Below are 24,612 nucleotides of genomic sequence, written 5' to 3' on the forward strand. Positions count from 1 at the left end.
GTGAAGATATACCATAAAATAGTCAACAGACCAAACCAAGATGGCAGCCTACCAAAATGGCGTCCTCCACCTGTTCATGAAACACTGCAGTAAATATTTAAACGCTCATCAAACGCCTTCGGGTACCGATCCGATCGTGCGAGGGCTGTAAAGCTATTCAATTTCGGTAAACACTTCCTTTGATGAACTTGTATCACATTTTTTTAAACGTTATCAACATCCTGGGACGATAATCCTGATGTGTTACATGTATTTTGGTTATAATGGTAAAAATTGCACTAACCGATCAATCTCTGTTCGTGAAATATCATTTCAGGAGTTTCACATATAAAATAGTGCTAGTAAAGTTTAACTCAATTTATTTAATCTCATGGTTAATTTATGCATTGGTAAATGGAAAAGTTTAATATTTCAATTAATAGTTTGATGCTTCGGATGAATAGTGCATTTAGGCAATATCATATCAGGATTTACAGGGTGAGACAAGTTTTGAAAAGAGCAAAACTATAATTATTGCATAGCAATATAATATTTCTCACAGAAAGTAACCAAAAGTTAGCGTGCAATAAATTCTAATATTGCACTAGTGCAATACATTTTCAAAATTCATGACGTCATCAACGACAAAATCTTAGTTTAAACCAATTTTTACTTTCAAATATTACATTGCTATACAATTAAAGGGTTATTGCATGAATATTGGGGAATAATGTCCCTTTTAGAACATATATTGCACTCACAAGCTCGTGAAATATAAAATTCTACTCGGGGCAATATTCCCCAATGTTCATGCAATAATTAACCCTATAATATTAGCGTAATAAAATTATAAAAAATAGGGAAAAGTAACATAAAAAATAGAGACTAATGGGGTGCTGACTTATAAAGAAAAGAAAACAATTGTCAAAATATATAAAGTATGAAGAAAGAGTGGTCGAAAATTAGAGAATAAAAACTTAAGGGTCGCATTCAAACCCTTGTATATGGTCCGTCGTCCACATCTTTTGTTCGCCAATGCTTTCACGAACTTCATATTGTGAGTACTTTTAAAGACCACGGTCTACAACGGTGACGGACATGACTGATAGACGAGAATTTTTCAAGAAATGTCGTATAATAGGATTTTCAAATATCACATAATTATTTCTAGAAAGTAAAAAATTTGGCACAAAATATCATAATTGTTTTTTTTTTCTAGAAATGTCAATATTCATCACAAAATATCACAGAATTTATGCCATGGCTTTGATTCTTTCATGTTTCCATTCAATGCTTTAGACGTTCCTCTCTGAAATATACAACAACATGGTGAAAGTGTACTTCTTATTATTGCTTTAGATGTATTAACATTAATGTACGAATTTTACTGGATTAGATGCGCTTTCGACTATCTATGTCTCTTCAGTGATGCCCGAGGCCAAAGTATATGTAAGCACCAACCTTATTAAAAACATTGAAGAGCTTACAAAAGAAAGCAGGTCACTCGTAGAAATGTAAGGGCTAAGCCTTGTTAAAACCCTACCCAATGGTTAAGACAATAGGTTCATTAGATGGTACCTAACACTGTTAAACCAGCAGAATGTTTAATGACGTCGTGTTATTAGGCTTCTCAATGATCAAAATATATTTTTGTCAAACTGCTACATATTAACCAGTCTATTTTTTACTGATTAAACGGTTGGTTTAATTTTTTTGAAAATTTTATATTTTTGTCAAAGGTTCAAAGAACATACTTCATCAAAATTTTAAGAAAATAAAACGAGCCAAATTAATTTTAGTTCAAGTGTTGGGTACCACCTGAATACGCCAGAAACGCGTTTTAAGCTGCTGCAGAAAACGACAGCAAAAATTGAACGTATTCTGATGTCAATCTCAACAATATGCTAAAAGCTGTTATAGCACCGCGGGTAAATGATCACGCTGTGATTGGTGTAACGCCGTCACGTGGGTGAATAAAATCCATAGGGGATTCGGCCTTCGGCATCACCCCCTATGGATTATTCTAACCCTCTATGGATATGTAGGGGGTCAGTAGTGAACCATATAACATATACTGTAGAACACGATAGCAAAAATAAACTTATTTTGATGGAAATCGTAACAGTATGCTATAATCTGCTGAAGAACACGATAGCAAAAATTAAACGTAAAAAACTATATTTGATGACAATCTTAACAGTGGACCTAAATCTGCTAAGGAACACGATAGTAAAATTCGATCTTTTTTTAAAATGACAATTAAAGCAGGAGGCTCAAATCTGCTTTATTACACGATTTCTATTGTCAATATCATGAAAACAGATAGCATTGCACGGTAGCAAACTCATGTATTTTAATGACAACCAGCAACATACCTAAATATTGTATTGTCCAGAGTCATAGCCGGCTGTATCATTCCACACAAGAAATTATAACTTATAATCTTTAACAAAATGGCGGAAAGGTTAAGTAGTTTTTGCTTTGAATACTTACCAGTTCTATAAGTTTTTCCACCACTGATTTAAATGTCAGATCTATGTTTATATCAGCCTTAGCACTGACTTCTTTGTACATACTTATGTTGTTGGCAGCTGCTGTCTATAATGTAAAGCCAATTTGGTATATCCCATGTAAAAATATACACAAAGAAGTAGTATCCAATCTCTTAGGTAAGAGAGCTACCATTTGATTTTTATGAGGCGGGGGGGGGGGGGGGGGGGAATACATAAGATAGAACAGGAGTTTAACAAAGAAAAAAAGAAGGACCATAAAGAGTGAACAAATAAATAAAAAGGCAGGACAGAGATTATAAATAAAAAAATCAGGACAACATTTTTCATCCTAGCCCCCCTTTTTAATCAAATGGTAGCTCCCTAACGGTCTACATGATATTTGTTAAATAGTTTTTCTGTTCTTTATCGGATGCATGAGGTTTTGATCATTTCTGTTTTTATCACCTCACTGTTTGAGCTCATTGATAACCAGATTTTGCTGGTTTTATTTGTGTTTTTTCTTTTGTGTTTTTCACTTTTGTGTTTTTCACTTTTTGTGTTTTTTACTTTGTTTTTTTAAAAGTCATGGATTCGTATCTGACTTGCATCTTTATTTTTTAAGGAATGACTGTAATATTTTTTCTGTCTATGAAGAAATAACATAAAAAAATATGGTGCACACTGAATAATGCGCGTAGCGGGTTATTTAACAGTGTGCAACACATTTTTTTATGTTATTTCGAATAGACAGAAAAAATAATACAGTAATTTCTTATAATTTAATTCTGAATTCCTTTTTAAAGCGTAGAAAACCACGAAACTAGAGGCTCTAAAGAGCCTGTGTCGCTCACCTTGGTATATGTGAATTAAACAAAGGAAGCAGACAGTTCATGACAAAATTGTGTTTAGGTGATTGTGATGTGTTTGTACATCTTACTTTACTGAACATTCTTGCTGCTTACAATTATCTCTATCTATAATGAACTTGTCCGTGTAGTTTCAGTGGAAAATGTTAGTAAAAATTTACAAATTTTATGAAAATTGTTAATAATTTATTATATCATGTATATAGGACAATAACTTCTTAGGGGGTCAATTGACCATTTTGGTCATTTTGACTTATTTTTGAGTCTTAAATTGCTGTACATTTTTGCTGTTTACAGTTTATCTCCATCTATAATAATATTCAAGATAATAACCAAAAACAGTAAAATTTCCTTAAAATTACTAAATTAGGGGCAGCAACCCAACAATGGGTTGTCTAATTCATCTGAAAATTTCAGGGCAGATAGATCTTGACCTGATAAACAATTTAACCCCCATGTCAGATTTAGTCTAAATGCTTTGGTTTTTGAGTTATAAGCCAAAAACTGCATTTTACCCCTATGTTCTATTTTTAGCCGTAGCGGCCATCTTGGTTGGTTTGCCAGGTCACAAAACACACTTTTTAAACTAGATAGCCTAATAATGATTCTGGCTATATTTGGTAAAATTTGGCCCAGTAGTTTCTGAAAAGAAGATATTTGTAAAAGTTAACTAAGATTTACGAAAAATGGTTAAAAATTGCAAAAAGGGCAATAACTCCTAAAGGGGTCAACTGACCATTTTGATCATGTTGACTTATTTGTAAATCTTACTTTGCTGAACATTATTGCTCTTTACAGTTTATCTCCATCTATAATAATATTCAAGATAATAACCAAAAACAGTAAAATTTCCTTACTATTACCAATTTAGGGGCAGCAACCCAACAATGGGTTGTCTGATTCATCTGAAAATTTCAGGCCAGATAGATCTTGACATGATAAACAATTTAACCCCCAGATTTGCTCTAAATGCTTTGGTTTTTGAGTTATATGCCAAAAACTCCATTTTACCCCTATGTTCTATTTTTAGCCATGGCGGCCATATTGGTTGGTTGGTCGGGTAAAAAACACAAATTTTAAACTAGATAAATCAATGATGATTGTGGCCAAGTTTGGCTTAATTTGGCTTAGTAGTTTCAGAGGAGAAGATTTTTGTAAAAGTTAACGCCGGACGACGGACGACGAACGACGGACGCCAAGTGATGACGAAATCTCACTTGGCCCTTCGGGCCCGGTGAGCTAAAAACGTTGATGACGTCACGGTCACATGACTAAGTTATGTATATAGGCTCATAACAAATGACGTCAGTTAATCAGAAGACGCGTTACATCCAAAATTAAATTATATTTATTCAGACTATATAATACCCTTTTAAGTTGATGTTCTTCTACAGAACGTTTAATTTCTTAAACTCCTGTTTAGACTGTAATAAACCTTTCTAAGTTTTGTTTTATACATGACGTTTAATTTTGAAAACACATGTTTATACTATAACATACCTGTCTAAGTTATGTTCTTTTACAGGGCGTTTAATTTCTTAAACACATGTTTAGACTATAACATACACTTTTAAGTTGATTTTCTTTTTTCATTACGCTGAATTTCTTAAACACATGTTTAGACATTAACAAACCTTTCTAAGTTGATTTTCATTTACAGAACGCTTAATTTCTTAAACACATGTTTAGACTGTAACATATATTTGTAAAAGAGGGACGAAAGATACCAAAGGGACAGTCAATTGTAAATTGATTTTCTTTTATAGAACGTTTAATTTCTTAAACACATTTTTAGACTTTAACATACCCTTTAAAGTTGACGTTGTGTTACAGAACGTTTAATTTCTAAAACACTTGTTTAGACTATAACAAACCTTTCTAAGTTGATTTTCATTTACAGAACGCTTAATTTCTTAAACACATGTTTAGACTGTAACATATATTTGTAAAAGAGGGACGAAAAATACCAAAGGGACAGTCAATTGTAAATTGATTTTCTTTTATAGAACGTTTAATTTCTTAAACACATGTTTAGACTATAATCATGAAAACATACCTTTCTAAGTTGATTTTCTTTTACAGAACGCCTAATTTCCTTGGGTTCGTCGTTGTCAGTCGTCTGCAAAGAATCAATATAATATAACAAATGCTATAAAATCGTTATATTACAAAATTTTAGTTAAACATCCAGTATCAGGTATAATGACCTACAATTGTGTAATACGGTTCTAGATGGATGCTCCTTCACTTCTGTATTAATTAATGTTTAAATACATTTTTCTATTTTATTGATTCATTTTGCTTATTATCCTCTAATCATTTTTATTTTAGCATTTCATCATTTTCTGTACTTTATTTTTCAAGAATATAATACCATTTGTTAAAACTAAAAAGTTTTAAGTAGATGCCAGCTAGGGTTTTCCCAATACAATCAAAGGCAAATCTAAAAGGCAAAGGCAAATGATATTTACTTATATTAAGTCAAAGAGTTGCCAAACTATAAATGCGTTACTAGATATTTAGTGTTGCATATATAGATTAGACCATTGGTTTTCCCGTTTGAATGATTTTACATTACTAATTTTGGAGGCCCTTTATATCTTGCTGTTCGGTGAGAGCTAAGGCTCTGTATTGAAGGCCGTACCTTGAATTATTGTTATTTGGATGGAGATTTGTCTCATTGGCACTTATACCACATCTTCCTTTATCCATATAACTTACCTCACTGCTCCATCGTACATCAGTTGCTGAAAGGTCTGTTTTATTTCCTATTATCATTAGGAGAGGGTCATCATCCTGTTTGATAAAAACACACACCTATGCATCTAATTGACATTTTATATTATGTTTTTGTATGCTGTGATGTTATGCTATTATTTCAGAATAGGGTGAAGGTTGGTGCCTGTTTAAACGTTCAAACGCGCTGTATTTGATTGTCCCTGTCTTAATTCACGAACCTGTTGTTCATGGATTGTCGTTTGTTGAAGTGGTTCATAAATATTTCTTGTTTGTCATTGTTTTATCAACTAGACGAATAGACTGTTGGTTTTCTTGTTCGAATATTTCGCACTATTTATTTTGGGGCCCTTAATAGCTTGATATTCGGTATGCACCAAGGCTCCGTGTTGAAGCCTGCACTTAGACCTATAATGGTTTACTCCGCAGGCCAACCCTGATTGTTTGTTATAATGTTTAATGTATCATGTGTATATTATTTTGTTATTGTTATTGGTCTTTTCATTTGTTGTCATTTTGACCATGCTGTCTAATCACCAGCCCAGTAGCCAGCACGTCATTGTTGACATAAATTATCATTATACATTATCTGTTTACAAAACTTTGAATGTTTTCGAAAAACTACTGATGATCTAAATAAAGGCAGTAGTAGTATACAGTACATCAACCACAAAAGGAAAACAACGGAACAACAGAAACTAGAACTTCTACAAAAACATACGCCAACATACAAATTCAAATTACTTTATAAAAATTCATCAAAGGTACCAGGATTATAATTTAGTACGCCAGACAAAACTTCCAGATTCCTAACTTGGTACAGTACATTTAAGAAAAAAATTATGAGGTGAACCTGGTTTAATGGTTAGCAAATCCTCCCGCTTATATGACAATGTTAAAGATACCACTAAAATGACAACATCATGTGAAAGGAATACAGTACAAATAAATGCAAGCCCATTCAAGACAAAGAAACTTACAAATAACCAACATAATAGTACATTTCACCATGTCAATCTCAGAATTACGCAGGAAAAGATTAACAAATCTGTCTGGCAAAACCTTTTTGGTCACAAATGCTCTCCGACTTCGTACTTTATTTGCCTTTTGAACTTTAATCATAGCTAATGAGACATTTGTAGACGAATCACGTTTCTAGTTTACCAAATTTTAATCCTGGTACCTATGATGAGTTTAAGTATTGCTCTCTTGTCTCTTTTTGAGATGTTTGATATTAAACATTAAATTTCATTCGAAAATTCATAATGTTGTTTATTTAAAATGCATTTTGACAGAATTGATCATTTAATTGAATGCATTTAAATTTTCATATTGAACTATACTCCATTTAATTGGAAAAACATTCCAGAATTCAATAAAATGTCAAAATAAGCGATCCTTAGTATGAGAACTTTTTAAGTTGACGTGTTGACGTTTGTTTGTTCATAGGTAATATAATTTCTATTGCTACGAGATAATTTGCATTTTCAGAATCAGAGGACTCATGGGTAATTTCATTTTTCGTACTCCAAAATGAAAATAACGTCACGTCATTCTTTTAATTTTCATTGTTTATGCCATTTTTAACCAATCACGTCGATTTGGTGTACACTTTTGAAACTATTACCCATGATGCATTAGATTATAAAACGGCAGTTCTACTAAATCAAAAAAGTCTTACGTCTGGTGAGGAACCAATCGCCGAATTTTCATTGACATCCTGAAGTTTCTGTAGAAAAAAAACATCACAGGATAATAAAAGTATATAATATATTAAAGATATAATTTTAAACCCCAAAAATAAACAGGACTGAAAATGTTCTATACACACACGTCAAGCTTAACAAACTTAGCATTATTTTTTTGTTTTTTTTTGTATTTTTTGTCAAAATACCGGAACTTTAAAATAATTTCATACACGTTGGAGGTTAAGGTTAGTGTAAAACCAGGTTTAAGCCACAATTTACGTTGGAAAAAATACTGTACCAATTGCGAGTTATGAATGAAACAGTTTGTTTTTCACTTATTCCAGTTTTTATTTTAAGTTTTTATAGTTTTTTATAACTTGCCTTTGAGTTCAGTATTTCTTGTTATATATGTTTTGCTGTCATCTGAAGCAACTCGGGCCTCATCATAAATATTTTTTTCTTACTGAGTATATGATTCTCTGTTTACAATGTTCATTGGAATGTGGATGAATATTATAAATAAAGGGCAAAGTGGAAGTATATGATATAAAAGCCAATTAGGGTAAAAGAGGGACATTCAAACTCATCAATCGAAAACAAACTGAAAACGCCATGGCTAAAAATGAATAAGACAAACAGACAAACCAATAGTATCCAATGACATTACAAAGAAAACTAAAGAAATAAACAACACGAACCCCACAAAAAACTTGGAGTGATCTCAGGTGCTCCGGAAGGGAAAGCAGATCCTGCTACACATGATGCACACGTGTAATGTATTGAAATGATAATGAAAGACATTACACTGTTTTAATCTCATCAATGTGCAGTTCAGCAAAATTTAACAGCCCAGACCGTCATATTTTTCTTTTTTGACGACAGGCAATCAGAAACTGAAATCATTCTTATTATATTACATTTTATAGGCATAAAAACTTTCAAGATTCTTTTTTTAGTTTCTAGTGCCACTGATGAATCGTATGTATAGGAAACAAATGATATGCTTACCAATTCATACGCTTGTCATTTGTGATTAGTTTGTTCTTTATACGTAAATGTTCAATTTCGGACCTGACCAGGTTAAGAAATTGTAACAATGACAATGAGGCCTCTACGGTTCTGGATTGATTTACAGAAAATAAAGAGATTTATAGGTATAAAGTGCAAAACAAATATGTTTGAAAAAAATATACATAGAAATAATCAAACAAATTGAAAAAATGAGAATAATGGTCATAATAAATAAACAGTAAAATCACAAAAATACTGAACTCCGTCGAAAATTCAAAAAGGAATTCAAATTCCATAATCAAATGGCAATATTAATTGATAAAACACATCGAATGAATCGACAACAACTGTCATATTCCTGACTTGGTACATGCATTTTAAAATGTAGAAAAATGAGGATTGAACCTGGTTTCATAGCGCTAAACATCTCACTTGTATGACAGTCGCATCACATTCCATTATACTAGTATTTAAAACGATGCGTGAACAAAACAGACATAAGGGTAAACCGTCAAAATAAGGGTACAGTATAAAAAAAACAGAGGGAGAAATTATAAAAAAATAAAGTAGCAAGAAATAAGCACCCCTCCTCTCCCACTTATAAAAATATCTTATAATTTAACAATTTAGGATATTTCGAGTTGGAGATGTGACTTTGACACTTTTCGCGTACTACGTTGTAAAGATGAAATAACAACCTTCCTTATTTACAGCGTTATAAAGGTGGCATTGGACACTAAAAATGTTGTGAATGTGGTGGAACCGTTAACTTGTCTACTGAAGTCAAATGTAAATATAATATATACCCTTTTCTTTGTCATTTGGATCCACTCTGGAATCTTTCGGAAAGACTTTTCCTTTGAAATATCATAGACAATTATGACAGCCTGAAGTATTGAAAAAATAAAACATTTATCATATTGACTCATTCGGTAATCCTCGGTAAAGCTACTCTCCATATATTAGATGAGGGTATGGAATCGGTTGAGTTGAGACGAATGCATATTGACTCATTCGGCAATCATCGGTAAAGCTACTCTCCATATATTAGATGAGGGTACGGAATCGGGCGAGTTGAGACGAATGCATATTGACTCATTCGGCAATCATCGGTAAAGCTACTCTCCATATATTAGATGAGGGTACGGAATCGGTCGAGTTGAGACGAATGCATATTGACTCATTCGGCAATCATCGGTAAAGCTACTCTCCATATATTAGATGAGGGTACGGAATCGGTCGAGTTGAGACGAATGCATATTGACTCATTCGGCAATCCTCGGTAAAGCTACTCTCCATATATTAGATGAGGGTACGGAATCGGTCGAGTTGAGACGAATGCATATTGACTCATTCGGCAATCCTCGGTAAAGCTACTCTCCATATATTAGATGAGGGTACGGAATCGTTCGAGTTGAGACGAATGCATATTGACTCATTCGGCAATCCTCGGTAAAGCTACTCTCCATATATTAGATGAGGGTACGGAATCGGTCGAGTTGAGACGAATGCATATTGACTCATTCGGCAATCCTCGGTAAAGCTACTCTCCATATATTAGATGAGGGTACGGAATCGGTCGAGTTGAGACGAATGCATATTGACTCATTCGGCAATCATCGGTAAAGCTACTCTCCATATATTAGATGAGGGTACGGAATCGGTCGAGTTGAGACGAATGCATATTGACTCATTCGGCAATCATCGGTAAAGCTACTCTCCATATATTAGATGAGGGTACGGAATCGGGCGAGTTGAGACGAATGCATATTGACTCATTCGGCAATCATCGGTAAAGCTACTCTCCATATATTAGATGAGGGTACGGAATCGGTCGAGTTGAGACGAATGCATATTGACTCATTCGGCAATCATCGGTAAAGCTACTCTCCATATATTAGATGAGGGTACGGAATCGGTCGAGTTGAGACGAATGCATATTGACTCATTCGGCAATCCTCGGTAAAGCTACTCTCCATATATTAGATGAGGGTACGGAATCGGTCGAGTTGAGACGAATGCATATTGACTCATTCGGCAATCCTCGGTAAAGCTACTCTCCATATATTAGATGAGGGTACGGAATCGTTCGAGTTGAGACGAATGCATATTGACTCATTCGGCAATCCTCGGTAAAGCTACTCTCCATATATTAGATGAGGGTACGGAATCGGTCGAGTTGAGACGAATGCATATTGACTCATTCGGCAATCCTCGGTAAAGCTACTCTCCATATATTAGATGAGGGTACGGAATCGGTCGAGTTGAGACGAATGCATATTGACTCATTCGGCAATCATCGGTAAAGCTACTCTCCATATATTAGATGAGGGTACGGAATCGGTCGAGTTGAGACGAATGCATATTGACTCATTCGGCAATCATCGGTAAAGCTACTCTCCATATATTAGATGAGGGTACGGAATCGGTCGAGTTGAGACGAATGGATATTGACTATACACAGCTTCCTATTGTTTCCAGATATTATTAATAATTTTCAGCATAACGTTATTTACCGATTTACAAAGCAAATACAATGAACGTAAGTATTAAATTATAACTTTTTCAAATCCGTGAAACTCGATATACATAAATGATTTATACGAATTAAGAAGCTGGTAAATATGAGACAGGTCAGGGAAAATATTAGAACTTTTCATCAAGTAAATATTGCAACAGTTGCAGGAACAGGTTTCTGATTATTTGTTGTTGTAAATTTACTGTTTATTATATTTTTTAAAATTTTTTAAATTTTAATAGTTTGCCTTTGGTTTATCCAAATTATATTAAAATACATTGAAAACAATAAGTTAATAATAAACCGGCAACATCATGACAAAAAAAGGAAAACAAAACAAAAAGTATAAAAACACATCATGGCTAACGAAAGGCGATTCTGACTGTTTATTTCGAGCGCATATGACGAAACGCGCCATGCATAACGACAGTGAAAATGCAAAAAACATGGAAAAGGACACCGTAGAAAAATTCACATATAAGACATCGATTCTTGTATCATAAGATAAAAATGTTTCAGTTTATCAAAAGACGTGTTACATCACTATCAAATAACTTTAACACACATATACGTCAATCCATTCAATCATGTATCCCATAGTGAAAACTTACATCTGCAGCGTCTATAAACTTATGAATAATACCCCTCTGTATATGATGCCCGCCTGTGTCACTAAAATGCAAAACAATATGATAAATTTTATGCATGCATAACAAACTTTTCAAACATTTTTCTAAAATTGTCTGTTGTCTGTTTAAAAAATTTAAAGCAAAAAAGATCATGAAAGAAGCTAAGCTTTCAACTTCCCTCAAGTAAAGTTGACCGTATATATATTTTACTATTTGTAGGTCCTGCTCACTAGCTGATTCGGTTCCTATCCTTCCTCAAGTAAACTTGACCGTAGATATATTTTACTATTTGTAGGTCCTGCTCACTAGATGGTTCCTATACTTCCTTGGCTTTCAAGTATTGATATGAATGCATTCTTTATATGAGTGTAGAATAAAAAATCGCCGACTTAATTGCATTAAAATGAGCATGATATTAGATAATGAAATAACCGTTTCACAAATGATATCGGATATGTTCCTTACGTCGTAACTACAATCCCCTTCCCTTTCATGAATTTGACCTACCGAATTAGACTATTTACCGGATTTGTAATCACATAAGCAACACGATGGATGCCGCATATGGAGCAGGATCGTCTTACCCTTCCGGAGCACCCGAGATCACCCCTAGTTTTTGGTGGGGTTTGTGTTGTTTATTCTTTAGTTTTCTATGTTGTGTCATTTGTACTATTGTTTTTTGTTCTGTTTGTCTTTTTCTTTTTTTGCCATGGCGTTGTTAGTTTGTTTTATATTTATGAGTTTGACTGTCCCTTTGGTATCTTTCGTCCCTCTTTTAAGGAGGTGAATCGAGAAAACCATTTCATCTATTTTATAATATATTGGTATTCGACAGAAAGACATGTCAGGATAATCGGTCATATAACGTTCACACAGAGCAGTCCAAGCCTTTACTCCTACAAATAATAAAACTGTTAACACAGAGATATGTCTCGCCTTTTTATAATTTTGGCAATAAATTGTGCCAATTAATGCTAATACAATTTCAAACCAAATATCAATGACCTACCACAAGTGGATCCCCATAAATTGACCTAATCACAAACTAATAAAGTAATGTAAGGAAACCAATCAAAGTCAATAGACCATGACTGAGGGGGCGGAGCCAAATAATCTCCATGGCAATGAGATGTGACAATGCTAATACGTCTGCATATCAATTATCATCGATGTACCACAAGTGGATCCCCATAAATTGACCTAATCACAAAGTAATACATGTAAAGTAAGCAAACCATTTAAGGTCAATAGACCATGACTGAGGGGGCGGAGCCAAAAAATCTTCATGGCAATGAGATGTGGCAATGGTAATAAATCGTATACCAAGTAACATTGACGTACCACAAGTGGATCTCCATAAACTGACCTAATCACAAACTAATACATGTAAAGTATGCAAACCATTCAAAGTCAAAAGACCATGACTGAGGGGGCGGAGCCAAATAATCTCGATGGCAATGAGATGTGGCAATGGTTATACATCTGCATACCAATTATCATTGACATACCACTAGTTGTTCCCCATAAAACAATATCACAAACAAATACATTGTTGACGCCGTCGCCGACGCCGGAAACAGCATACCTTTGTCTCGCTGTTTGACTCCGTCAAGGCGAGACAAAAACCGTCCTCTTTACAAAGGAGTAGCAAACATCAATGTATAAGTATTACTAGGTTCAATCGGCGTTAATATCCACGATTTTCTATTCGGGGCAAACACGCTACCACAAAGCCACTGGGGCAGTTTGCTTAAATTGACTGAATACTTGAAAGAATGGTTCACTGTATCATTGGTATTGTTTTTTCATTTCGTTTTTTTTTTAAATAATGTAATCAAAGTTAACGAATGAAGTACTACTTACAAAATTAATAAACTAACTGTATCGTTTCCAACCTTGAACTTTGGTATTCTAACTTCATCAGCCCCTGTAAGAAAAAAGAGAACATCAATATACATATACAAGTAAAATATATTTATTAATAAGTCTTTTTTGTATATTTAGTTTCACATGTATTAAATTAGTTTTACATGATTGGTTTTCAAAGTTTGGTAATCAAGGTAGATATAAGACAATTGTGCATCAGAAACGATATAGTTATTTATTATTATGTTCATTTTGATGTAATGTTTATTCTACACTCATATAATTTTAGATGCGTTATTTATATCAGGAAAGGAAAAACATTAAGAGAAGATAAACATAGTCTCTTACTACTATTGGGTGACATTAAATACTTCTTTTATTTCGCTTTGCTTACATGTCTTGCAAATAATTAGGCACTATTCATTTTTAATTAACTTATTATCAAGAATGATATTAAAACTTGGATACTGGTCATAATATGTAAAATGAAAGGTGTGTTCCCATTTCGCCTTAGTTGTGAATTCCAGGTAAAAAAGGTAAAATAAATACTAAGGCGAGATGGGAATTGTACTAAGGCGAAATGTGAATTTAGATGAAAAAAATAAATAAACAAATTAAAGCTCTGTGTTTTTATAACAATATAAACATTAAGTAATTAGGGATTTGTGTCTCTTGGATTAGTATTTTAACATTTATTTATAAAAAGACACTTTATGATTTAAAAAATTGTGATTTTAGAAGAAAAAAATCTATAATTAAACATTATTCAGTATCAATTGTATCAGAGACATATAATATTGTATTATATGTCTCTGATTGTATGAATTTCCCACTGTCTTATTTAAATATATTACAGAAATTTTAAATAAAATAATAAATATTATTTTTAAAATTGTTTTAATTATATATAATAAAGATAATGCATGGTACTCTTTGACTTCTTAAAGCTTGGTCCAAATATTAATTTACCAATGATCAGGTCATTAGTTAGCTTTGTCTACATTATTACTGAATCAAACTCAGCAATTGGCTTGGGATAACTCTCATTTGTCACTTCACAATCTATGGCTTGCACATTTCTTTATAATTAATAATGGTAATTGAGAACTATTCACATTCTTCCATTAAGTATAAAAAAGTGAGTGTAACCACTTAAGGTATACGTTGAAGTATTCGTACTGAACACAGCTGAAAACAACTCACTAACCTTTGTGGACAAACATAATGGAAATTCCAGATGATTTGAATGCCTTACTAGCAGCCATGAAGTTAACTGGAAAAGAACCTGCCTGGAAGTTTTCCGCAAGTTCTGACCAGGTGTCCGTAAAGCTCACGTGGACAAAGGCTAAGGAACCAGAGCATCCTCTAGTAAATCCAAGCCCTGAAGAGTAAGCCACCCTCCACCAGGAGAAGAGACGCAAAGCGCTTTGACCAGTGGAAGGCAACAAAAACAACCGAGGTACCTGCTGACAAAGTCCAACATACCAAAATAAAGTGAGCCTTGACTTTGAATGTGCATCAAGAAATGCAGTATCTCATGTCTTTCCAAACGCAGAACTCAAAGGTTGTTTGTTCCACTACGCAAAAGCAATATGGAAAAAGACACAGGAATATGGGCTTCAAACTCAGTATAAAGATGTCCCAGATGTCAACAAACAAGTCCGTCGTGCAGCAGCTTTACCATTACTGCCCTTAGATCGTGTGGAAGACTACTGGTTACATGCCTTGGACAATGCACCACAGTCAGATGCTTGCACCAAATAAACAGACTATATAGTTCTGACATGGCTAGAGGGCAGATACCCACAACCAACCTGGAACCACCACCAAACAGAAGGACCCAGAACAAATAACCATTTAGAGGGCTGGCATAACAAGTTAAAAAAGAGAGTCAAAACTGCACATCCAAATATATTCGAAATCATCAATGTGTTAAAGAAAGAGCAAGCAGCTAACGAGGTAAAGAAGGTACAATATGCAGCAGGTGGCAAGATGCGGGGAAAAGCAAAGAAGTACAGGGAACTAGAAGAAAGATTCGCAACTTTGAAGGAATCACTACACAATGGTACGAAATACTATATTCAGTATGGTGATGCAGCATCATACATCCTCTAACTTGGAAATTAGATGAACTTTGAACATTCAAATGTGTAAATTAGTGTCTTGTATTTCACAATATGAACGTTATGGAAATACTCATGTTTTATGTATTAGTGCTATTTCTTATGCTGTTATAATAACATTGTGCTTTGAATTCAGTGCTGACTGAAATAAAATATTTGTTATGATAGTTTGATATTTGTCTTTATTTTTTCATTAAAATATGAAATATTATCCTTATCCAATTTGTCATCTCTACTAAGACTTTGTTTAAAAATATTATACATGAGTAAAAAAAAAATACAATTTAAGAAAAAGAAGAACTTTAAATAACACATTTTTAAAAAGTGGGACACAAAATAGTAAACAAAAAATAAAAAAAATATATATTCTTTTAAATAGTATTTCATGGTAATATTTGACATCAAAATAACAAATATCAACTAATTGCAATACAAACAAAGCATAACTTAATTACAATGTTTACAGAAGCTCCCATTTCGCCTTAGTTAATTCTTGTTTACCTGAAAATTTGTACTAAGGCAAACTGGGATTAATTTTATATATAAATTTTGACAGCTAAGGCGAAATGAGAATAAACCAAATGAAATTGTGAAATATATATTTATGACTTTGTTTAATTTTATTTTGGGTCATTTAATAAGCCTCAATATGATAATGTAGATAAATGTAATGATTATGTACTTATTGAACCAGATAATCTAGTACAGTTGTACCTATATATATATAATAAAGGATGATATCCCATAGTTTCCTTTTGTAACCAAATGACAAGCAATTTTTAAATATAATAGAATAATTTCATGTTATTTTTATTTATTTTTATTTTGTTCTTCCTTTTTTCGTTTCATCGATGATTGTTTTATATATTACGAATAGAAAGGTTACATATTTTTTTGTAATTTTGAATTGAGTTGTGCATTTTTTTTTAAGTTTCATCGTAATTTTTCAAATTTACAATGTTGATTTTTTTGGTAAATGAATATCACATACTTATAATTTATGGTCATATGTTTTTTTATATCATTAACTTGTTCGGTATTATTTCTATCTGTATTTGTTCTAATCCCCCTCCCCCTTTAATCAAAATCTAAATAATATGCAAAGTTGAAATCTAATGGAAGATGAATGAAAAATTGCTAGTGTAATTAGTGGAGTCAAAATTTTAATCCCATTGACCTGACGGATATTTTGAATCAGAGGAAGATGGTAAACTGATTTTTGATTGTTTTAACGTATCTACCGAAAATGTCAATTGCGTACTGTAAAGGAAGAATACTATCTATCTGCACTATTTATGATACTAGTATAAAAAATTAATGATTTTTTTTTTCAAATAGATTTTTTCCGATCCCTTGTAACTTCTCTGACCAAATTTATAACATGATAGAAATTTATCTGTGTAAAGAGGTAGTGTGATAAACAGAAAGCTATATTGATGTATTCGCATATAAACATTATAATTTTAATATTATTATTACATTAAACGTTTGATATAAGTAGTCCTTCTGTCAATAAAATTGATAAACATCTGGACTCTTTAAATAGGGGAAACATTGTTTAATATTTTTTTTTTATATAATATAATATACATGTAGAATGTGTTTTGTATATAACATGTAACAGGAAATATTTTTCCAGTTGTAGATCATACATTTGTATCAATTCCGACTATATGTTATATCATTAATGTTTATAATATCTCTGTACCATGGTTTTTTGGTTTATGAGAATAAAGATATATATGTCATCGATTAAACATAATTTAATTATATCTATCCCATAATAAGGACAGTCTGTCACTATCCAAGTACTATCTTTAAGCTAATGCAGGTTATCTATTATCATAAGCGTGTACTAGGAGGTTGTTCAGATCATATATGCTAGAATATTGCTGTTTGTATTTGAAAACCGATGACAAGTATTTAATACCCCCTATGCGTTTACAATAAAGTAGAAAAACTTCTTTATATATTGGTACTGCCATGAAAATACGGATTTTTTTATTATTAAATTATTCAAATTTCAGGAATGTATCTCATTAAAGCTAAGCTCTGATTCCTTCACCGGCTTTGACTATACGTTTTGATCTATTTTTTGCGTATAGCTCTTAATATTTTGAATACTTTGGGTACTGGCATGAACATACTGATTTCATGTCTTAAAAAGTTTGTAAATCATTTTAAATTAAGGAATGTTTCTGCCTCACGCAAAGTTCTGATTGGTTGCTCGACGTTTGGTAAACGTTGTGGTCTATTTTGGTGTATAGTTCTTCATATTCTAAAAGGCTTTGTATTTTCAAATATTTTGGCCTCGACCATCACTAAAGTGACATTGATGCGCATCTGGTACAGACACAATGATTCCTTTTATATTTTTTATACAGTGCCACAATCCGTATTTTGCAGTAAAATTATTCCTAAACCTTCCAAATTTTGTCTAATTGATGTTTAAAGTCATTCACAAACTTCGCAGCACATAGTTTTTGCCAAGCAATGGAACCGGGTTCAAACTAACATTTTTTTTCTTAAAATGTTCTTTTCTAAGTCAGAAATATTGCATTCATTATTGAATAGTTCGTCTCGTTGTATGTTAACTGTTTTTTGTTTGTTCAGTATTTCTTTTGTCCTTTCTTTTCTTTTTATAGTTGATGTGTTCCTCTCGGTTTTACTTTGTAAGCCTGATCTTTTTTCTATTAACCGATTTATGAATGAATGAATGAATGATTTATTATAGTGCAACCTGTATATATACAATAGATACATATCAATACAATATTACATTACAGCCAGCCAGATAGGCTTACGATGCACTGACAAATTAAAGTTCAAAATTTGAAAAATAGATAACACATAGTTTTGGACGAATGTCTAAATTATTAGAAAATTCAACAGTTCAAGTAAAATAGTTAAATAATTTCTCTTCTGATACGATCACAGTCCAAGATAAAGTTCGCTATACTTTTGTTGTTGTTAGATAACAGTTCATTTAAGGCAGCATTTGGAGGAAGTTCATTTATGCGTAGAGGATAAGCAGGGTCTGGTGATATTGAAGTAAATAGTTTATTTCTCAAAACAGAGTAACGATCACAGTACAGGATGAAGTGTTGCTCATCTTCATGTCTTTATGTCTATTGAATACTGTTGGGGTCTTTGTTTATTTTATGTATGAGTGTGAATCTTCTATCGTTTCAGCTTTTGTTTTTTGAATCTAATTAATGTATTCTTTAATGAAATGTTTGGCGCAGTCACACTTGTCAGGTTTTCTTTAGATACTGCTTCATCAGCCTCATAACCATTTTAAGACAGCACGTTGATAAACATTTGGTAACTGATTTAATAACTGATAGTTTGAAGAACATAAATGACTTCCAAAACATTTGAAAACAAATGTGTACCATACATAAGGTCTAACCTTTAACGTAATACTTTAAAATTTGGTGACTATGTGGATCGCATCTATCCAATCGAATTGGAGATAAAGGATACTACAGATACAGTTAAGTCGGCTTCATATCTTGACTTACATCTAGAAATTGACAATGAGGGTCGGTTGAAGACAAAACTTTACGACAAAAGAGATGATTTCAGCTTTCCAATTGTGAGCTTTCCATTTCTAAGTAGCAACATTCCAGCAGCACCTGCATACGGGGTACATATCTCCCAATTGATACGATATTCCCGTGCTTGCATTTCCTATCATGATTTTCTTGATAGAGGGTTACTGCTCACAAAGAAGCTATTAAACCAAGAGTTCCAAATGGTGAAGTTGAAATCATCCCTTCGTAAATTTTACGGACGCCATCACGAGTTGGTTGACCGTTATGGAATAACCGTTTCACAAATGATATCGGATATGTTCCTTACGTCGTAACCACAATCCCGTTCCCTTTCATGAATTTGACCTACCGAATTATACTATTTACCGGATTTGTAATCACATAAGCAACACGCCGGGTGCCACATGTGGAGCAGGATCTGCTTACCCTTCCGGAGCACCTGAGATCACCCCTGGTTTTTGGTGGGGTTCGGGTTGTTTATTCTTTAGTTTTCTATGTTGTGTCATGTGTACTATTGTTTTTTCTGTTTGTCTTTTTCATTTTTAGCCATGGCGTTGTCAATTTGTTTTAGATTTACGAGTTTGACTGTCCCTTTGGAGTCTTTCGTCCCTCTTTTAACATGCTGTATTTGGCAAAACTTTTAGGAATCTAAGTCCTCAATGCTCTTCAACTTCGTACTTAATTTGGTCTTTTTTTTATTTTGTTTTGGATTCGAGCGTCACTGATAAGTCTGTAGACGAAACGCGAGTTTGGTGTATACTAAATTTAGTCCTGGTATCTATGATGAGTTTATCCAGTGGTGTATTTATGATCAGATATAACAAATCGATAAAGAAAACAAAATTAAAGTAGCAAAGAAAACTGATGAAATCGCAAACGGGCTATTTTGGGAATGACATGAACGACAATCTTTCGAGCTATATATTAAAATTTTAGTCCTTGTATCTATGATGAGTTTATTTAGAGGTACATAAATATTTTTTTTATGTCTGATCATTACCGGACGATTTTGCCAAATTTACCATGTGGATTCATTAAATTTTTGACAAAAGATATATGGTATTTGATCATGTATATATCAAGAGTTATTGTGGTTAGGCATACCCTACATATAGAGGTGTTGGTGTTGATATTCTGATTGGTATGATCCACACACACTGATGTTGTCATAGATTCATGAAGTAGAACACATTTTTATAACTTACTCTTTTAGAAGAGGCAGTTAGTTTGATATGTTGTTCACAATATATGTTTTACCAATAGATATAGGAAGATGTGGTGTGAGTGCCAATGAGACAACTCTCCATCCAAATCACAATTTGAAAATTAAACCATTATAGGTTAAAGTACGGCCTTCAACACGGAGCCTTGGCTCACACCGAACAACAAGCTATAAAGGGCCCCAAAATTACTAGTGTAAAACCATTCAAACGGGAAAACCAACGGTCTAATCTATATAAACAAAACGAGAAACGAGAAACACGTATATATTACATAAACAAACGACAACTACTGTACATCAGATTCCTGACTTAGGACAGGTGCAAATATTTGCAGCGGGATTAAACGTTTTAATGGATCCAAACTTTCTCCCTTTTTCTGAAACAATAGCATAACATCACAACAGAGAAAAACATACGATAAAATATCAATTGGCAGACTTAACTCAATCAAAAAACGTATGATTACACAATGAACGAATAAATTTGATCTGCGATATCTGAATACAAATGCAGTTAATTAAATATTAGAGACAAACATTCATGACCAAAAGGCTAACAAACAAATTCAAACACACTGAGAAATATTTAACCAATCAATGTTCACTTTAGAAAAAAAACGTTTTTTTTATAATCTTGAAGTTTATACAAATGTTGTAAGAATAAGTGAAAAATTGAAGATATTACAAATAATCAAAGCTGGTGTACAGACAAGATCCATATAAATCAAAAATGACAAAAAAGCATTATAAACAGTATCAACAGGTCGAATTAACAAGAAAATACGATTTGAGAGTACTCGCAGTTACTGACAGCTAGTTAAAAGCCAAAACCAATTAATAGTAAAAAATCATGCATCAGAGACTAAAATCGACTAAAACACATCACAGGGATTTAGTATTTTAACGCTGAATGAGTATAATATCAATTAGAATACTCAATTAGTTATTTACTCTGTATATAGATTAAGTACCATATTTGCATCCTTTATTGGATGGAGTAGAATAAACATTTATAACTGATTATGTGTGTAGAATCAGGGAGATTGTTAGTCCCATACTTTAATATACTAGTACTATTATTCACAAATATAGTGATTAACTCAAATGTGATACAGAAGTAACTACAGTTACTGCTTACCCTGTGTATAGGAGAAGTCTCAAATTTTAGTATGTTTACAATTGTTGTTTCTCAACTCTGATCGATTCCTAGATACATTTGGTTAAAAGGTGTCATATTACCAATGTTATTTCCATTGATATGGTAGAGCTTACGTTTTAATTTGCACAAGGACAGTCTATTTGAAGATGTGTGTGATAAGGATGATTGCCGTTATAATGATAACTGATTTCTAATCACCTATATCAGTGTCATCAAAGGAATTTACAAGAGAGTGACTGGACACTTCATTGGTGAATTTATTCTAAAAACACCCATCTATAGACGGACTGGTTTATTATGAGCGAACCGGTTAAAATCCGTCCAGTCAAGTAAAATAAATTGAGAAATACAACCAAATCATAGTACATCACATACAGCGCATACGAAAATGAGTCTAAAACAATATTCCCTTCAATTTGACAGTAGTCGGTATTTAATCCTACATGTAATACAGGTAAATGAAATCTGGGTCATCAACATATATCTTGGATATTTCAAAGCGTCCATTATTTATTTTTATTTTTTTTTTGGGGGGGGTTCTTTAGAATATTTTGGAAACTTGAGTTTAAATGGTTACTAAAGCTGTACAGAGATCAAAAACAGAGGTGAAAATGTGATTGGTTAACTTCCAACGATAGTCGTTTTCTTTTGCAATGAAATGTAATGTGAAAGTTTGAGTATAGTACTGGACTTTACCAAAACAAAGATAAATCTGCACAATTTTTCAAAGTGCTAATTCAACATAGACAAATAGGGGAAAATAAATAGGGGTATTACACCTTTTAAGGTAAATTCGTCCCCTTCTATGTTTGAGTATAAACGTATTTATAACTCCCCCTGTGTTTTTAGGTAGGGAGGTTGATATGTGTCATATGTTATTTCTGTTTACAGTGGATGTTTTGCCATGTGCTGGAGAAAAATTAACATACATTTCTATCTTATCCGGGGAGTAGAGGTAATTAGGTTGATATTTCCCATATCTAAGTCTGTTAAGGATGTTCGCTGCTAAGTTTTAAAATAAACAACTTTTCTAAAACTAGTATAAATTGATAGGGAATAAATTTAGGAATCAAAAAAGCAAAACAAATACAGGGGTCAATTTGCTTGTTTTCGAGATATTAGCCATTGGAATTTTGGCGGGAAAATGTTCTCTCTTGATTTTTCATAGCTTTATCATTGACCAATTAAAGTTCTCAAATACTATTAAAAAAAATATAAGACTTTTACAAATGACTGTAATAAAACATGTAAAAGATTTATAAAAAGAAAAATGGGGGTTCATGGGGAAACTTTTTTAAGGCATTCAAATGAATAAAACCAGAGGATTCCAAATTTCTGACAAAAATTCCAAAACATGACAAGCAGACATCCTTTACTGTTTTCCCCTGTGATTGTGCAGTATTATAAAACATTTATAACATATCCTGGGTTAAGAGGTAATTAGACAATATACGTATAGTGTCTTGAAATATGAAATTTATTTGTATGAGGCTTAGAAACGGGAAAATGCGAGGTTCTACCGAGCATTTTCCCGTTTCGTGCCGAATACAAATAAATTTCATATTTCAAGACACTATACGTATATTGTTTTTATACTGAAATCGAAAAAAAAATGAAAAATGAAAAAAAAACATGTAACAAAAATTGTTAAAAAAAGCGTTTGGAATTTCCCTCTTGAGGTACCATTTTTGGGTATTTCCCTATGAGCGTAAGACATTGGCGTATTAAGGAATTAGAAAGGGAAAATGAACTTAATTAATAACATCTGATAAACATGATATATAAATAACCAATTTGAAGACATAAAAGTTTGACCATTGTTACTTTACGTTGTCATGGTCGTGACGTGATGTTGTTGATGAAATACAATAAGGAGGCGGGGCTTATAGGTCAGTTGGGTTCATTGACGTATAAAGCTAACGTTTATACGTATAGCTTTATCTGTACAGTAAACTTGCTGATTGCAGTATAATGGGGTTTATGTGTTCCATATTCTAATATGTATACAATATATAAAATTTTAACTCACCCTGTGTATAGATATAGTGAGGTTGATAAGTTCCATATCGTAATCTGTTCACTATAGAGGTTTTTCCGACTGTGTCATTTCCAATTAATGTTATTACAAATTCCGGTAATGCCATTATTGTTTTATGAATTAGTTGACAGTTGCAATACGAATTTACAGAACATATTAGTTTTCATGTAAATAAACTGTATTCAATTCATCAAGAATTTATTTGTGATTATTTCTTTTTCTGTATTTAACAAATATTTGACTTGATGTTCTGAAACTGCTCGTCTTAACAAATTATACTCAATCTATTCCAATCAGAAACAATATGCAACACTGCCGAAACAACACAAAACACTGTATAATGCAGGTATGTTGTTTTAAATCCACATGTAATTTTAAACTGGCAAAGTATCTTTTGAAACAATATGATTACTTTCTATTTTCAATTCAATAATAAACAATTAATAGACGTGTAGAAATTTTCATTGATTACATATTTAACCTTCAGCTGATTACTTGCACGTCATAATCATATGACACCGGGTAATATACATTCATGTACATGTATGTACTCTGCATGCAATCTCTATATAATGTAGATTAAATGTGTACCCACAATAATAAGATAAAAATATAGATGTGATTTTGATTGAATGATATAAACTTTGTAAATATATTTAAAACTAAACCGTCATGAGACGTTATTTATAGTAGTAAGAATGGACGCTTTCACGAAAATAAGATTGTTG

The 24,612-nt window shown here is 32.7% G+C and overlaps 1 protein-coding gene across 1 annotated transcript; it reads right to left on the bottom strand.

The window, feature by feature from the left end:
- Positions 1–347: 347 nt before the first annotated feature.
- On the bottom strand, positions 348–24,578 carry LOC134719463 (uncharacterized). The gene is made up of 9 exons (XM_063582455.1): positions 23,876–24,578; positions 13,783–13,846; positions 11,902–11,962; positions 9,579–9,659; positions 7,755–7,802; positions 6,059–6,133; positions 5,394–5,456; positions 2,473–2,577; positions 348–1,288 (listed from the first exon to the last, which is right to left on the bottom strand). Exons 1-9 carry the CDS (start codon positions 23,988–23,990, stop codon positions 1,214–1,216), a joined length of 687 nt encoding a protein of 228 aa, XP_063438525.1. The 5' UTR covers positions 23,991–24,578; the 3' UTR covers positions 348–1,213.
- Positions 24,579–24,612: the final 34 nt, after the last annotated feature.

This window comes from Mytilus trossulus, chromosome 5 (genome assembly GCF_036588685.1).
Source record: "Mytilus trossulus isolate FHL-02 chromosome 5, PNRI_Mtr1.1.1.hap1, whole genome shotgun sequence".
Taxonomy (NCBI): domain Eukaryota; kingdom Metazoa; phylum Mollusca; class Bivalvia; order Mytilida; family Mytilidae; genus Mytilus; species Mytilus trossulus.